At 50.8% G+C, this 15,465-nt stretch overlaps 1 protein-coding gene across 12 annotated transcripts in view; it reads left to right on the top strand.

Moving 5' to 3' along the window:
• The window catches only part of dab1a (DAB adaptor protein 1a), a 288,815-nt gene that overhangs the window by 269,967 nt on the left and 3,383 nt on the right, over positions 1-15,465 (top strand). For 8 of the 12 annotated variants that reach the window (XM_064333517.1, XM_064333513.1, XM_064333509.1 and 5 more), the window contains 6 exons: positions 2,176-2,226; positions 3,776-3,838; positions 4,120-4,216; positions 7,289-7,873; positions 9,595-9,722; positions 11,567-11,638. In XM_064333517.1, coding sequence (XP_064189587.1) covers positions 2,176-2,226; positions 3,776-3,838; positions 4,120-4,216; positions 7,289-7,873; positions 9,595-9,722; positions 11,567-11,638 — 996 coding nt within the window. Of the gene's footprint in view, positions 1-2,175; positions 2,227-3,775; positions 3,839-4,119; positions 4,217-7,288; positions 7,874-9,594; positions 9,723-11,566; positions 11,666-15,465 lie in introns of all 12 variants that reach the window. The other 4 variants (XM_064333515.1, XM_064333521.1, XM_064333514.1 and 1 more) reach the window with 3 other exon arrangements.

The following is a 15,465-nucleotide window of genomic DNA, read 5'->3' as shown; positions in this document are numbered from 1 at the left end:
ATTAGTGAGCGCCTCTGGAAGTTATCTTTCCTCCGGACCTTTGGTTCAGAAAAACAAAAAAACACTCATTTTTTATGACTAGATCAGTCGTGGTGAAAGGGTGACCCTGTTTGGCTTTAAACTGAAATGTTTACTGATTTTGCCAAGTGCATTACGCGGGCGTCATTCATTACCTTACAAATGCTTTGACCAATGGCCCCCCGGATTTCACTGTTGACAGATCCATTTGCAGAATAGTTTTGTAATCTGCTCGTGTCCCGACCCGGACCACTAGCTGCCCCGTGACAAAAGGGATGTAATTCCAGTATGACAACGCTCCGTGCGACACGGCAAATCAGCTGTCAGAACAGGTCACATGACACATGCCTGTCCCCGAATCCTGACACCAGCTGTCCGGATTCGTAACTGAAAACCTTTGAAGCTTAAATACGTTGCTGCGATCGGTGGATAAAATTGTGGATTAGGGAAATGATGTTAATTAAGCAGGCTGCCTTAAATACATGCAGATGCATGCAGGTGGATAATTAGTCTCCCCTTGGAGAGAGTACGGCAGGGAATGCGGCCTGGGGTGCGCGGGTGGAGGAATGGACGGTCATGGCCAGGGCAGGGGGGGAGGCTGTTGACCGGCTTGTCCGTGGAAAGCGTGCCCGCGCGGTGGGTCGACCGCACGGCGACCCGCGTTCCACAAACGCGGTCGCTGCTCGCCGTCTCCGCTTCCAGGGTGAAATCGCTAACGGAGGTAGCCACGGATGTAGTCGTAGGCCTTTTACGTAAATGGCTGCTTAACCCCCCCACCCCTTCGCACAGGCGGAGTAACGGGCATTTCCGCGGTTTCCGCGGTTTCCGCCCGAGATGGCGGTTTCTGAAATGACGAGTGACGCTCGGTTGCGGGTCCTCGCTCCCCCTGCTCCAGGCTTCCCGCTCACAGCCATCTGGGCCCCGGGAACAGATTAATAAATCACTTCCTCCAGGGTTTTAATTTGGCCGCTGTTTTATTTAGTGCCTCGCCCTAACACGGGCTCTAAGTCAGAGAGCCCGGGCGCTCGACATTGAAGCCGCCCAAGGTCAGCCGCACAGGACCGTCCCGGCCACGGAAGGCAATAAACACAAATCACCTTTTTATTTATTTGTTTTCCTTTTTTTTTTTTTTTTTTTTTAAGACGAAGTCAAGGTTGTCCCCTTTAAATGGAAAGAGGGGGAAGGGGTAGGCCTAGTTATTGCACAGACCGAGACAAGGAGTATGGTTAAATGGTGTGGTTTAGAATGAGGCCTAGTCACATGATGCATTTGGTTTATCATTTTGTTAATTATACTGTAGTTTTTTTACCAGTGAGGAATTTCTAATTCTTTGTATACATAGAGATGCTTTTCCATTGCTTTCTGCTTTTGTATTAGGATTAATCCTTATATCTCTCCAAGACATCTCTTAATTACATCCCTTTTCTAGTCACTCTCATGCCATACTTATTGCTAACACCAGGGAATGGAGTTTAAATAGTTGGTTTATTTGTTGTCAGGTTACAGTTCTGACTGTTTTTCCTTTGGGCTGTTTCTTGTGTGTATGTGTATACAAGTATGTGTGTGTGTGTGTGTGTGTGTGCTGATACCACTGATATGATTGGCTGTTTTTTTCCTGCACTCTTTTTCCTGTGCCTGCTCCTGTTTCTTGACTGTGCAACAATGCAATAACTGACATTTAAAACAGATGTGGTTCATGGTACCTGATTTTACCTTTTAGCATATAATATGAAAAAATCTGAAAAAATACATAAGATATGATATTATATATATTCTCATAATTACAATTACATGTCTAGCTAACCTGCTTTTTGTTAAAACTGGAATTGAAAAAAGAACTATGTGATGGTGAACCAACATGACTGATTCCCCGTCACAGATATATATGATTATGTACATACATACAAAGGTCATAAATCATATCTGTTTGAGTGTCAGTAAATATGTGAACCCATGTGTGCTGGTGTGGTCTACAGGTATTTGTCCACCCGACCCACCTCCTCGTCCTACCTCACCTCACCTCACCTCACCCCAACCAGCCCCGCCCCATCCCACACACCCACCTGTCCTCAGACCAGTCCTTTAGTAGAGATTACCCCTACTGCCTCCTCCCCATCTCACCACCACCCTCCATTTAACACCACTTTGCTGTTGCAGAACGGACAGACGCTGGTGGAGATCGAGGCGGACCTTGACAAGGTCACAGAGGTAAGGCTGATGCCACCCCCCTCATGATGGGGGGCGTGTGCACCAGCTGACCCTTCCCACGTCATTCGGGAAGGAGACGAATGTCCCTTCAGTGGCTTGATGAGACTTAACACAATAAATGCTAAGTGCACTTGAGCTTTTATTGAGATGCATTGTCAAGCACTCCAGAGACTCCCCGTGTGACGCCTTGTGGATTAGCTCCTCCCCTACTGCCACTTTGTTTTGTGATCCCCACAGTCTTGTGACGTCGCCTGTAGTCCAGCGTCATCACGACCGCCCGAGTCTGGCGACTCATTTTCCCTACCTTGCCATCAATAGACTGCAAAAGGAAGCCATTGTGTTTCCATCCACGCAGTGTCCCCACCCCCCCACCCCCCCGACAAAAACGGGGCAGCCTGGGAAAAAAAACATCCCACGACGCACCTCTTCCCTGTTTTACAGAACCCCTAGGAATGGAGATGGGCGCGGCAGTTGATTGTTAGTCTTTGTTGAGGCTTTCAAATGGACCTGAAGGTCAAAGCTATCTCGGAGAGAGAGAGAGAGAGGGGGGGGGGACGCCGAGGCAATCTCTCTGCAGCGCACAGCAGACAGCGACAGTAACTCACAGCTCCACAGTCACCCCGCCACAAATCACAGCCTTTGAGGCAGGGAAGGAATAAGACCGGGGTATGGCGGAAAGAACAGCGGTTAGTTCTCCAGTGCAAATAGGAAGGGTCCCTTGGTTAATGCTGTGCTGCTGTACCTTGACCACACGCAGCTCTGTTGCTAAAAAACAAGCACTCAGGAGCATGTTTCTGTAATTTCATAAGCCGAACGTGCTTACTTAACTTAGAGAACACTGTTCTCTTGGTGGGAGGTACTTGCTATGCCGGCAGTCTGTAACAATGCAATAACGTCCTATTAGCTCCATTTATTCTAAAAGGCTGAACATCCAAGCACGCTGAAGGAGACGAGGCTATAGAGTTGACGCTTCCAAGATCCATTATCTGATAATGACATAAGGAGGTCATAGTCTATATATGACGGACAAATTTTGAAAAGAAAAGCAAAATATTCCAAGAAATTCACAATCTCGAAAGGAATTACCCGGAACATCATTTATGCAAATCTGTAATCAGATATTTAAAGCCTGAAATGTAGAGCGCTATATATAGAGGATGTTCTCCCTGTTTCCATGCAGCTGAAACAGATGAAAAAGGAAAAAAAAAAGCGCCTTCCCTGTGAAACCGATTAGTACATGAATGTTTTCTTTTACGCGCGACGGTAGAGAAAGCGTTTTTCTAGATATCTTGCCGTTCTTTGAAGACCGTCGGTGGTTAATCATGGGTAGGTATTTCATCACAGTCCATCAACCTAACATCCCATTGGCATGCTATGACTCATCCACTAATAGTACGCTTTGTCGCTGGTCTGCTTGGCGACAGAAGTGTACCCACCTGTGCAAGGGTGTGTGGACGTGTGCCAGATGTGTGAGTTGTGCTTTGGTGTCATGTGACACATTGCACGGGTACACTGATACACGCTGGTTTGAATCTTTCTCTGATTGCAGAATATCAACCAGTTAGAGCTTTTCGGAGACATGTCCACCCCTCCGGACATCACCTCCCCTTCGGTGAGTTCCCCTCTCCTGCCGACGTGTTTCCCAGTAATAATGGTACGGCCCTGGCATCGGTGAGCGCCAGGGGAATAGCAGAGATGTGTGAGTTTAAAGACAAGAAGGTTAAAAAGCGTTTCCTAATGTGCGTTCGATCTAAACACGGTCAAAGCGCACTGGTATTTTGCAGACTGGTGGAACTGCGTGTTGGCTGGTGTTTGTGTGACTTCTGTGCGAACATGGAAGAGAAGTGAGCTGTTCTGTTCCCCCCACCCCCCCCCCAACCCCTCCCCCTCTAGACACCCGCATCGCCAGCGAACACTCTGGACCCCACCATGGCCCATCAGCCCCCCTCCGAACTCTTCGCCCCCTTCAACCCTGCGTCTGTGCCCTCAGGTAAAGCCGCCCGTCGCTGGAATACGTCGCTGGTTAAAAAAAAAATGGGAGCCACGTGTTTTTGGACCGTGTTTGAATTTAAGAAACGGGTCCTGCTGGTTTAATGAGGGAATGAGGTAGCGGAGAAGCAAGCCTTCCAGCACGGCTCGGTAAACGCGACCTTGTCTCAGCCCGGCGCTGGGTTCGGCATGATAATCAGTTGGGGACTGTGAATTACTGCATTAGCTCTCTGAAAGCCGCCTTGCAGATGGGGCTGAGTCGCTCGTCAGTATCACTCCTGTTACGAGGCGCTCTCCCGGTGCGACGGGCCTGCTGGGTGAGGTAGTAAAGTGTACCCTTGTCTGAGCGTAAAGGAGAGCTTTAATGGGGTCTGTGCGAGTGAGCGTGTGCACGTGTGTGTGTGTGTGTGTGTGTGTGCGTGTGTGTGTTGGGAGGAGGGGTGTTTATGTGTGCGTGTGTGTGTGGAGGGGGGTGTTTATGTGTGCGTGTGTGTGTGTGTGTGTACGTGTGTGTTGGGAGGGGGTGTTTATGTGTGCGTGTGTGTACGTGTGTGTTGGGAGGGGGTGTTTATGTGTGTGTTTGTGTGTACGTGTGTGTTGGGAGGGGGTGTTTATGTGTGCGTGTGTGTGTTGGGAGGAGGGGTGTTTATGTGTGGTGTGTGTGTGTGTATGTGTGTGTGGAGGGGGTGTTTATGTGTGTGTGTGTACGTGTGTGTTGGGAGGGGGTGTTTATGTGTGCGTGTGTGTGTATGTGTGTGTGGAGGGGGGTGTTTATGTGTGTGTGTGTGCGTGTGTGTGGAGGGGGTGTTTATGTGTGTGTGTGTGTGTGTGTGTGTGTGTGTGGAGGGGGTGTTTATGTGTGTGTGTGTGTGTGTGCGTGTGTGTTGGGAGGGGGTGTTTGTGGTGTGTGTGTGTGTGTGTGTACGTGTGTGTGGAGGGGGTGTTTATGTGTGCGTGTGCGTGTGTGTGTACGTGTGTGTGGAGGGGGTGTTTATGTGTGCGTGTGTGTGTGTGTGTGTGTGGGGGGGTGTTTATGTGTGTGTGTGTGTGTGTGTGTGGGGAGGGGGGTGTTTATGTGTGTGTGTGTGTGTGTGTGTGTGTGTTGGGAGGGGTGTTTATGTGTGTGTGTGTGTGTGTGGAGGGGGGTGTTTATGTGTGCGTGTGAGTGTACGTGTGTGTTGGGAGGGGGGTGTTTATGTGTGTGTGTGCGTGTGTGTGTACGTGTGTGTGGAGGGGGTGTTTATGTGTGCGTGTCTGCGCTTCAGCAGTATACAGATAGAGCTCTGGCTGGTATTGTCTTTTTGTTGTGGGCTCCGCTCTAATCGGCTGAGTGCTCTCGCAAACAAACAGGCGCTGGCCGTGCCATTGTACAGTGAGCTGGCATGGCTGCTACTGTACCTCATTTCCCCGTCTGGCCTGTTTGGAGAAGATTACCTAAAAAACAGAGGCTCGGCACTAATCCTGGCTGACAAAACTAAGCACAATGGGATACAGCCAATAGCTGATCACCACAGGCTATGTACCGAAGGATTTACTTTGTGGGAAATGAATGTACATTTTGCAGATGCCTGTCTTATTTAACAAAAAAAAGAATAAAATTCCCTCATTTTGAAAGGGTCCTTAATAAGCGTGGCTTATTCAAACTAGTTTTGGTTAATCGTTCCATTAGTGAGCTGACAGGTAAACAGTGTGCACATAGGATTTATTGCCAGTCTCCTTAATGGAGTTTCATCATAAGAGACTTTGGATTCTGCAGGAAGAGGGTTGCCTTGCCTGCTAAGTGCAGGGCAGCGGGTGGCATCTGTGGGCGGTACATCTGGTCCAGAAAGATTGACTAGTATTTTAAATGTGAAATTGCAGCGCGATATTTTATTGAAATGCATCAGGGAATCTCGGGTGCACCCTGACCACTGTTACACATTTGGAATCATAAGTGCACTTGCTCACCAGAACCTAACTTGCCCAAAATAATTTTACTGGACATTTCTAGATAACGTGATTATCAGAAGTGATTATATTCGGAATAGCTGGATTTTTGTGGCTCGGCTATTTGCAAAAACTCTTAACCTCTTTAATAACTGTGGAATTTGTAATACAGTATGTAGGTTTTATTAGAGAGAGTTAATGTACAGCGTTCCTCATGGTTTAGTATTGTGGAATGGGACGGGAATTCAAGCTTTTCTTCACGACATGATGAGGCTGAGGGAGTCGCCGGGATTTATATTCTTGAAAACTGGAGTCCATTTTGTCATGGCGTGCTGCATGCCTGTAAAGAGGCCGGCTTGTTCGGATGTGCTTTTCACACTCGGAGGTGCTCTCAAGATGGATAAACTGTTAATCTTTGCATCCGTATTATAAATGGATGACGCTAACGCTAACGCTCGCACTTCATTTGAATGACTTGCGGCTACGGGGGAAGAAGGGAAATTGCCGGCGTTTGCTTGACTGGTCATAGCTGAGCCGGGCCTCTGTGTTGGGTGTCGGCGTTGGTAATTCCCAGCGCGCGCCGCTCTCCTCCCTCACATCCTCGCTGAGTGCATTTCCAGCCTCCCGTGGCGATCGCGCGATCTCTCCGCTCCAGCGGTGCGGCCCGTGTCGGGAGGAAACGGACCCGGGTAGCCCAGATCAGATCTGGAAGGGTTCAGCGGCCTGCACACACCGATAAAGCCTGTGTCAACAGAAACGCGCTGCCGCCGGGTAGACTCGGATTCTCCTGACCTGCATTTTCTGTTTTCTCTGGTGTGGCCCTGATACGGGTGGGGAGGGGGGAGGGGGGAAGCGGGGGGAGGGGGGGAGAGATGTGTTCCCATTTAAAATGCAAACCCGCCAGATGTTCACGCAGAACAGAAGACTCGTGGCGATACGTAAATCACGCCGTTTAATGTGTTGTGACCCCTGCGGAAAAAAAAAGAAAAGAAAAGAGTCTGCAGATTTGCGGGTGCAGCTCATCCGTGTTTTTTTTTTTGTTTTTAATGGCGATGTTTCGTCTTAGTCGTCATGGGCGCCCGGCGCCCCCCGCTGGACTCCGGGGCCGCGACACACAGCACGCTTCTCTCCCGTGTGTGTCGCCCAGGTTACGTCACCATGGGAGCCGTCCAGCCGGCGCACTGGGGCCAGCAGCCGTTCGCGGCGCAGGGGCCCCTGGCCTTCGGCGTGCAGTCTCCCGTGCCGGTCGCTCAGGTCATCCCCGGGGCCCAGCCCGTGATCTGGGGCCAGGCCAACCTCTTCCCCGCCACCCAGCAGCAGTGGGCCGCCATGGCGGGCGCCTTCCCCCCCGCTGCCTTCATGCCGACGCAAACTGTGGGCCCCCTGCCGGCCGCCGTGTTCCAGACCCTGGCCCCGGTGGCGGCCGTGCCGCCGGCCGCCTGCGAGCTCCCCGCCGCGTCCGCGTCCGCGTCCGCCGCCAGCCCCCAGCACGCCGCCGACCGCTCCCGGCAGAAGATGAGCAAGGAGATGTTCAAGGATTTCCAGATGGCCAAGCCGCCCGCCATGCCGGCGCGCAAGAGCGAGCAGCCCAGCCTGGCCTGCACCTCCGAGGCCTTCTCCAGCTACTTCAGCCGCGTGGGCATGGCCCAGGACACCGACGACTGCGACGACTTCGACATCTCCCAGATGAACCTGACGCCCGTCACGTCCACGACGCCGTCCACCAACTCGCGTGAGTACCCGCCCTCTGCCCCCCCCCCCCCCCATCCCCATCCCCATACCCTCCCGCACCCCTCCCCCACATACACAGTCACTGCCTGTAGGGAGCCTTAGAGAACCTGCTGCACACTGTGCCTGCCGTCTTTGTTCGGTTCTTTGAAATGACAGGCTTCTCTGTGTCCCCGTCCCACTTCTTGCCACGCGGCTGTCGAGGCGCTCTTTGAAACGTGGCGGCGTTTTAACGTTACCGAGTTCGGAATAACGGCACGCAGCGTGACGGCGAGGAGAACTGAAGTAAAAAAAGCTCTTACCACCTGTGAGGTGTTTGGGAGTGGTATAATTATCGCTAGTCCCAGGAGAGAGCAGACCAACCTGTTTCCAATCCCTCAGCCGGTGTGGTGCTAATTATTGCATGGGAGAAGTGATGCTCGATCTGCGTGGACCACTCCATCTGTAAATTAATGCTTAGCAGAAGTGAGATCTTCATCAGTGCGGAGGAACACTTCACGTTCGACGGCCGGTGTGATGCGGGGGGTAATTGGTTTTAGATCCCCAGAGCTGAAGGATAAATCTGGTCAAATGTGCTTTGTGCTTCTCCTCCTTTGTTCATTAGCTTCCCGTGCCAGTCTTTCCTGTTTGCCCACCGTCCTCTCTGTAGAGGATGTAGCCGAGCGATAAACTGACTCTGCAGGCCTCCGTAACGCACCCAATGCAACGAGGTGGTAATCCCGCTCCCGAGTGCATCGGTAACACACACAGCCGTGCCCGGGTAGCCTAGCAACCCTGCGGGTCTGACGCCGCTTTGTGATCCGAGTCAGTTTATTTGTCCGACGTACGATCGGTACGGCGCTGGAGCGGCAGCCCAGACGTACGAGGGAATATCAACGTGCCCAGAAGGGAGGGGAAACTGATAAGTGAGGCTGGTAAGTGGGGCGGATGTCTCGCGTCTCACAGAGAGCGCGAGCGAGATTTATCCCCCTACTGTACGGAGGATGCCGTCTGTGTCCAACTGACGTGTCATTTAGTGAGTCCTCACACGGCATTGTGTGGGAGCGGGAAAGGAATCCGTGTTACCTTATCAGACTCGCCCATCTGTACTCTTCCCGGTCGCAAAGTGTTTTGCTTTATCCGACCGAATCTCCTTCCAAACACTCATCATGTCTGGCTGGAGTGGAGCCCGAATGATTGCTCTTCTAAATGTCAGAAAATGTCATGACTGACACTCAAGGCTGTCCAGAATGTGATATGTGTCAAAGGTATTTGTTGCACACCTGTTTTTTCCGTGTATGTCCATCTCTTTCTCTTCCTCAGGAAGCACCAGGCTTCACGGATTACATCTCTCGACCAAACAAAACCAACTAACCACGCAAAAGTCAAAGGAAGTTAGCAAAGGAAGTTGAACCAGGAGTAGAATTTAAATATCGGGTCATTTAACAAATTCCAGAAGAAGTTTCGACAGCCATTTTCCTCAGTGGCTGCATTGCAGTAACACAGTAACCCAGTTACAGGGTCTCAAGGGTATTGTTTCTGCATCTCAGCCCTGCTCTCTCTCTCTCTCTCTCTCCCTCTCTCTCCCTTCCCCTCTCTCTCTCTCTCTCTCTCTCTCTCTCCCTTCCCTCTCTCTCTCTCTCCCTCCCTCTCTCGCTTTCTCTCTCTCTCTCTCTTCTCTCTCTCTCCATCTTCCCCCCCCCCTCTCTTTCTCTCCCTCTCTCCTCTCTCCCTCGCTCCCTGCAGCCCCCACCCCGGCTCCGCGGCAGAGCTCCCCCTCCAAATCCTCCGCCTCGCACGCCAGCGACCCCCCAACCGACGACTCCTTCGGGGAGGCCGAGGGCAGCCCGAGCCGGAGCGGGGAGGAAGACGCTGTGAGTATCTCCTAAAAAAAAAAAAAAAAAACGGGCACCCAGCGTTTCGTTTGGGTAGAAGGATCGTAGGGTGGTAAAATGTTATGACAGAAAGTGTGGGATGGATTATAGGGTTAGAATATGCTACTGTCGAAATAGGTGGGCAGATTGCAGGTTTGGAATATGTTGTTACTGGGGAAAGAGGGAGGATTTTTTAGCGTGGAGTTCTGCGCTGTAGCTGGAGGAAGGGAACAGTTTTTGCCTTATGAAGATGCCGTTGCTGCTGCGGAATAGGGGACAGTTTATTGGATATGAAGAGGCTCGAATTGTATTGGCACACTGGGGCGAGTGGAGGGGGGAGAGAACAGAACGTTTCAAATATCAGAGTGCATAAGTAGAAGATTGGATTTGAAGTGTCGCTGCGGTTGGAGTGCCTGAGAAAGGAAAGCAGGTGCCTGCGAACTACATGTCCCATGCTATCATTTTAATGTAGGTCAGGCCTTCTAAGACCATGGAAGGATAACCATTAAACAGAAATATCTCTCATTTTATTGATATGTTGATGAATCGCAGGCTGAAACAGAGCCAACTGTGCAGGTAATCACTCACTCCTGATTGGGATCGTTCCTTAAAACAGCCCCTTCCATGGCTGACCAACACTGCGGGCCAACAATGCGTTAAATTAGCCCACAGAACTGCCAGCGAGATCGTTAGAGAGTTATTAATTACCGGCAGGTAGGCGTCATACATCACAACCTATGGATTGGAACCTCATATCATTCATTATCTTTTCTATATGAGTGAGTTTTATCAGGTGCGATGAGGAGAAAAATATTCTATAATTCCTTCCGGGGCGATTAATATTTATTGTGTACCGTGTATTATAATCCCTGTGAGAGCAAGTGAAGGCGTGTGAACCCCTACAGGTAGAAGCCTAGCACTAAGTAGGCCGTTAGCATGTAGCACATAGCATGTTTTGGGAGGGGACGCAGGGGGCCACCTGGATCCCAGTTGCAGTTGTAAATGACATAATGCCAGAGGGCGCCAGGTTCATAGGCCAGGGTCAGTGGTTTTTCAGGAGCACACCCAGCAGAGCAGTGTTCCCCGGTCACGCTGCCCACACTCTCTCTCCTCTCTTCTGAAAGGGTTCGCTAACAGTCTGTGAGTCATCGAACGGCCTTGAGGCATTACTGCTATTCAGTGTTTTTTTTACGGAGTGCAATTTTAATCAGCATCACCGAAGCAGGGCTCGTTCACTTGCGGAAATGCCACAGTGCCGTCGACAGCTTTTCCCGAAACAAATGGCTACACAACACAAAAGGAAAAAATTAGGCCAGCGTTACAACATGGAGGCACATTTTCGAGGCCCAAACGAAACCCCCACTTCCATTTCAGAAAGGGTATTAAAAGTGCGTTTCTGGTAGATGAGCGAGGAGTCGTGCAAATGTGCCAAAGATCGATACCCTTGGTTTGAAATATCATTACACTGCATAAACAAGACCTGCCATAGATGGACATAAGATGGCTGCACGGATGAATAAGCGAACGCATTGCTTTTCAGTTGGCCGACCGATCGGGTGTCTGATTGACTGGTCGGGTGTTTGAGAGACCGGCTGCTCATTTGATTGACTGGTTAGCCATTTGATTGACAGGCGCACACTTTGTTAACGCGGCGATGAGAGCTGGCTCTGCCTGACAGGAACGCCTTCTCGTGTGTGAGGCGGCGAACTGTGATTGGCTGCACGCGCCCTGGGGCAAAGCCCTTGGCTCGGCCCCTCTGCCCCCTGCACTGCTTCCTCCTTGCTCTCTCTCTCTCTCTTTAGCCGTGCCCTCTCTTCTTTCTCTCCCTTTTATCCTCCTCTCAGGCCGGAGGCTCTCACTCGCCCTCCGCCAGCGAGCCGTCCGCAGAGCCCTCTGCCGATCAGCCCAGCCCACAGGTCGGTAGCTAGATAGCGCAGGTCAGGGTAGGTATCTGTCCTTCTTTTCCCCCTTCTCCGTGTTGGCCTGCTCCACGTAGACGTCAGCTGACCAAGCACGCCTTCCCCACCCGTCTGCACCTTCACTGACCCACACATTGTGGCTGTGCGTCATGGTCTCTCTCTCTTTCTCTTTCTCTCTCTCTTCCTCTCACTCTCTCTCTCTCTCTCTCTCTGTTTTCCCCTGCCTGTCCTGCCTGCTGCTCCTGCTTGCATTGTTGAGGGTGTGTGCTGTGTGGGAATGGTATGTACAGTACGGTGTCTGTGTCTGTGCGTGGTTTTCTGTGTGTGGACGTCTCTTCTCTCCCAAACAGCCTGAGGCATGTGAGTATCTAAGCTCTTTGATGATTGTTCTGTGTACTACGAAATCAGCTGTTGCAAGAATGTCGTTGTTTTTTCCACCTCTGTCAATACGCCTGACAACATCAGAACATCGTCAGACCTGATTTAACTTCAAAACCTCAAATGGCACCGTACATGGTGAAAATACATGTTCAGCTACAATTAAAATGGAGGTACTACGTACCTACAAACAGGAGAATTGCATTCTCACATTCACATTGAATCTACGGAACATAGAGATTGCACTTAATGCGTGCATTAATCTGTTTTAATCTGTATGCCAAGTAGCACAAATGGTGTTGCTCGTTAATAATGGGAAAAATCTATTAAGCTGTTGCTGGAAAATATTTAAGAACAGTTTGGTAGCCATATGTCTTCGTGAGCCTGTTTGATTTTTCTTGCCTGTATCAGAATATTCAGCCAGTGGTTGCTCGTACAGTGCAGCAGCTACAGTACAAATCCGAGCTGCATTCCATGGCGCAGGAACAAACCCATGCCATTCTTGGGGTTTTTATAAACTTCTGCCAGCTTTTGTAGAGGTGTCAGTAAGTGCCTTTTCTTCCCTCTTGGCCTGTCAGCCGAGCCTACGTGTTGACTGATTACAGCCCATTTAATGACATGTTCCAGCTCTGCCAGTTTATTAGAACGCTCAACAAAAGGATGAAATGCTAAGTATGATCTCTTCTACTCCCTCCTCCACTTTCAGTTGTGAGGACAAAATCGCTGTACAGTGATAACGGGTTCTAACAGTGAGGCAGGTCCCTTCTTTCCCTCGTCCCTTCGGTCACGGGCAGAAGCGCGCTCGGTAGTTCCGCGTTTTTTTTGCGCCTGCAGCGTGCCGTTGGCACGGCGACGGCACTGGCAGAGTTCACGAGGCGGCAGGATGCAGGGGGCTGCAGAGACAGGGAGACGCCGTTCGAGGGCTACCGAGCGCGGCTAAATTGCGCACGTCTCGGCTAATGCCGCTTAGCCCGTCGCGCTAATGCCGCTGGACGGTTCGTATGAGAGCTCTCTCAGCTCTGGCCTAGCTAAAGTTGAACCGTTCCTCTCCATCCATATGGCACTGTCTTGTGTCATTAAGGGCTCATTAGACCAGGTATTAGGCACCTGCCCGGGCTGTTTCAGACACCTGTGTTACGGTGTGCTCAGGAAGGGGAGAACCCGAAGCCAAGAGTCCAGCGTTTTTTTTTCCCCCCCGCCACGTCTGTCTGCAGGACGGCGAGGGCCGGCGGGGCGAAGATTTCGCGCGACAGCGTCGCCTCTGACGGGGGGCCCCTTCCCGTCGCTCGGGGTGACGTGTGTGTGTTTGCGGACAAGGGAGCCAAAGCGTTTGTCCGGAATGATGGCATTAAGTCCCCGCGGTCGCACGCGTGAAATGGCGCCTTCTCACGGTTCGCCTGTCGATTCGGCGCTGCTCGGCTGGAACGCTTTGTTACGGGATGCCTGGGCGGACGCCAGTGGCGTGTGGCATTGGCCCGCTCCTTCTGCATTCTCTCTCCCGTGTCAGAAAACGCCAGAGGAGGAGGCATCACTCCCGTTTGGATGCGGGGACATCGGGGGTGGGGGCGGGGGGCAGGGGGGCGGGCTGGGGCTCGGGGCCTCGTGTAACGCAAAGTGACTGGAGCTGATATCTTTCGCCCAGCTGTCGCCGTTCGTCCCGGCGAATGACTGTTACGGTTCTTGGCAGCGGCCTTCTGCTCTACATCTGGCCCCTGCTCTGCGCTCTCCTCTCCGCGCCCCGCCCAGCGCTCCGCTGCGATTGGCCCTCCCTCGCTGGTCCCATCGACTGCGCAGCGCGCACAGGCCACGCCCTGCCGCAGAGCTGCAGTGGCTGCAGTTGCAGCTGCATTGTGCGCACATCCTGTCTTTCCTCCTGCTCAGGCCACTTGCCAAGGCTAGCTGCTGTTAGCGAACAGCCCTAGATTTGGTTTGACTGTTTCTATAGTGACTGTGGGAGCGCTTAAATTTAGAGCCTCAGATTGTAAGCTTTTTTCCTTCCGTGCCTTAAACTGACTGGAGACAGCATGTGTTCATTACTTTTCTGATTTTGGAGGGGGGAGATAATAAAGCAACCAAATGCAGAAGCAATCTATATATATTTGTATACTTAAAACTGGCTTATTGATGGCTTACTTTTTGATGCACTTGCCTCGGCTCTCAGTGTGTGGAAGAATATATAAAGTAGTCGTAATTGGTCCCACAGATGTAGATAATTCAGGTGTATGTCATTTGTGCCAGTGTAGCTCCACTGCCATTGATGAGTAAGAACGTCGCTCCATCGGGAGCCTCTGGTGGGAGGAGGGAAATGGCTGGCCTCTCAGCCAAGCTAGTGTTTCTCAGCAGCAGCACTACTGCCATCTGCTGTTCAGGAGTGCCAACTCCATAATCCCGGACTCAGACAGATGAAAAGCAGCTCCGGAGGAAAAAAAAAAAAAAAGACAGTCGGTTATCACGCGCATGCACAGTCATGGAAATGACAAAATATGCTTCAGTGAAACTGCTGACTGTAGTATTTACTACGGCGGGGAATTTAAGGAATCTTATTTACAGAGCATGTCATCCAGATGAAAACACGCTGAAAACCAACTTCACGGAGCATTTTGCTTGTGAATGTCCTTGGAATTCCACCAGGCAACACACAGTGCCCTCCAAAATGATTCACACCCCTGATGAACAAAGAAGACTAAAATAAACAAGGCAAATTCTGAGCTATATTTGAATTCTCAAAAATACCTCAAATATCAGCCAAGAAATGGTTGACTGACCACAAAATCATTGTTTTGTAGTGCCTGCCTTAGTCTCTGGATTTGACCTGGTTGAAAGTGTGTTGTTTGAACTGAAGAGGGCTGTCCACAGGTCCCTGTTAGTTTTGTTTCTTGTACAGCCATTTTAGCTCATCAAGGATGCTAAGTTTGGAGGTGACTGTACACAGCACCTAAAACACTGGTTCAATCTCAACTCAGTTCCATTTTTCTTAACTGTGCTAAGTATAGTTAGCCATGTAAGAAACCCTAACAGTCCCTGCCATTGTTTTAAAGTTTAGCTCTGCAAATCATTCTGGAAGGGTGTCTGCAGGTTGTACTATAATGGAAAATGGACAGGGCCCATGAGTTTTAGGATCAGCATCACCACCTTTCAGTCTGTCCTCCGTTACATCAGATGGCAGAGCACCACAGTCCACATTCAGTATAATGTCTGTGTGTGTAGAGTTAGGAAATAAGGAGAGGGGGGTCTTGGGGAAGTGGGCTAAAGAAAGCTGTCCTCCAGTGTTCCCACAGTTTTTTCCACACGGTTGATCTTTGCTAATTGTTTCAGTGGCCTGCGGTTTAATGGAAAGGATTAAAGAAACCCACAGTGCGGAGATTAACTGGCCTCTTTATTAATCAACAGTATTTCCATCGCTTCGGCGGCGTACGTTGGTGCTGTTTGTGTGCTGCGTCACGTAA

Source organism: Anguilla rostrata, chromosome 4 (genome assembly GCF_018555375.3).
Source record: "Anguilla rostrata isolate EN2019 chromosome 4, ASM1855537v3, whole genome shotgun sequence".
Taxonomy (NCBI): domain Eukaryota; kingdom Metazoa; phylum Chordata; class Actinopteri; order Anguilliformes; family Anguillidae; genus Anguilla; species Anguilla rostrata.
Note: the sequence above shows the minus strand (reverse complement) of the source record. Positions and strands in the feature narration are given on the sequence as shown.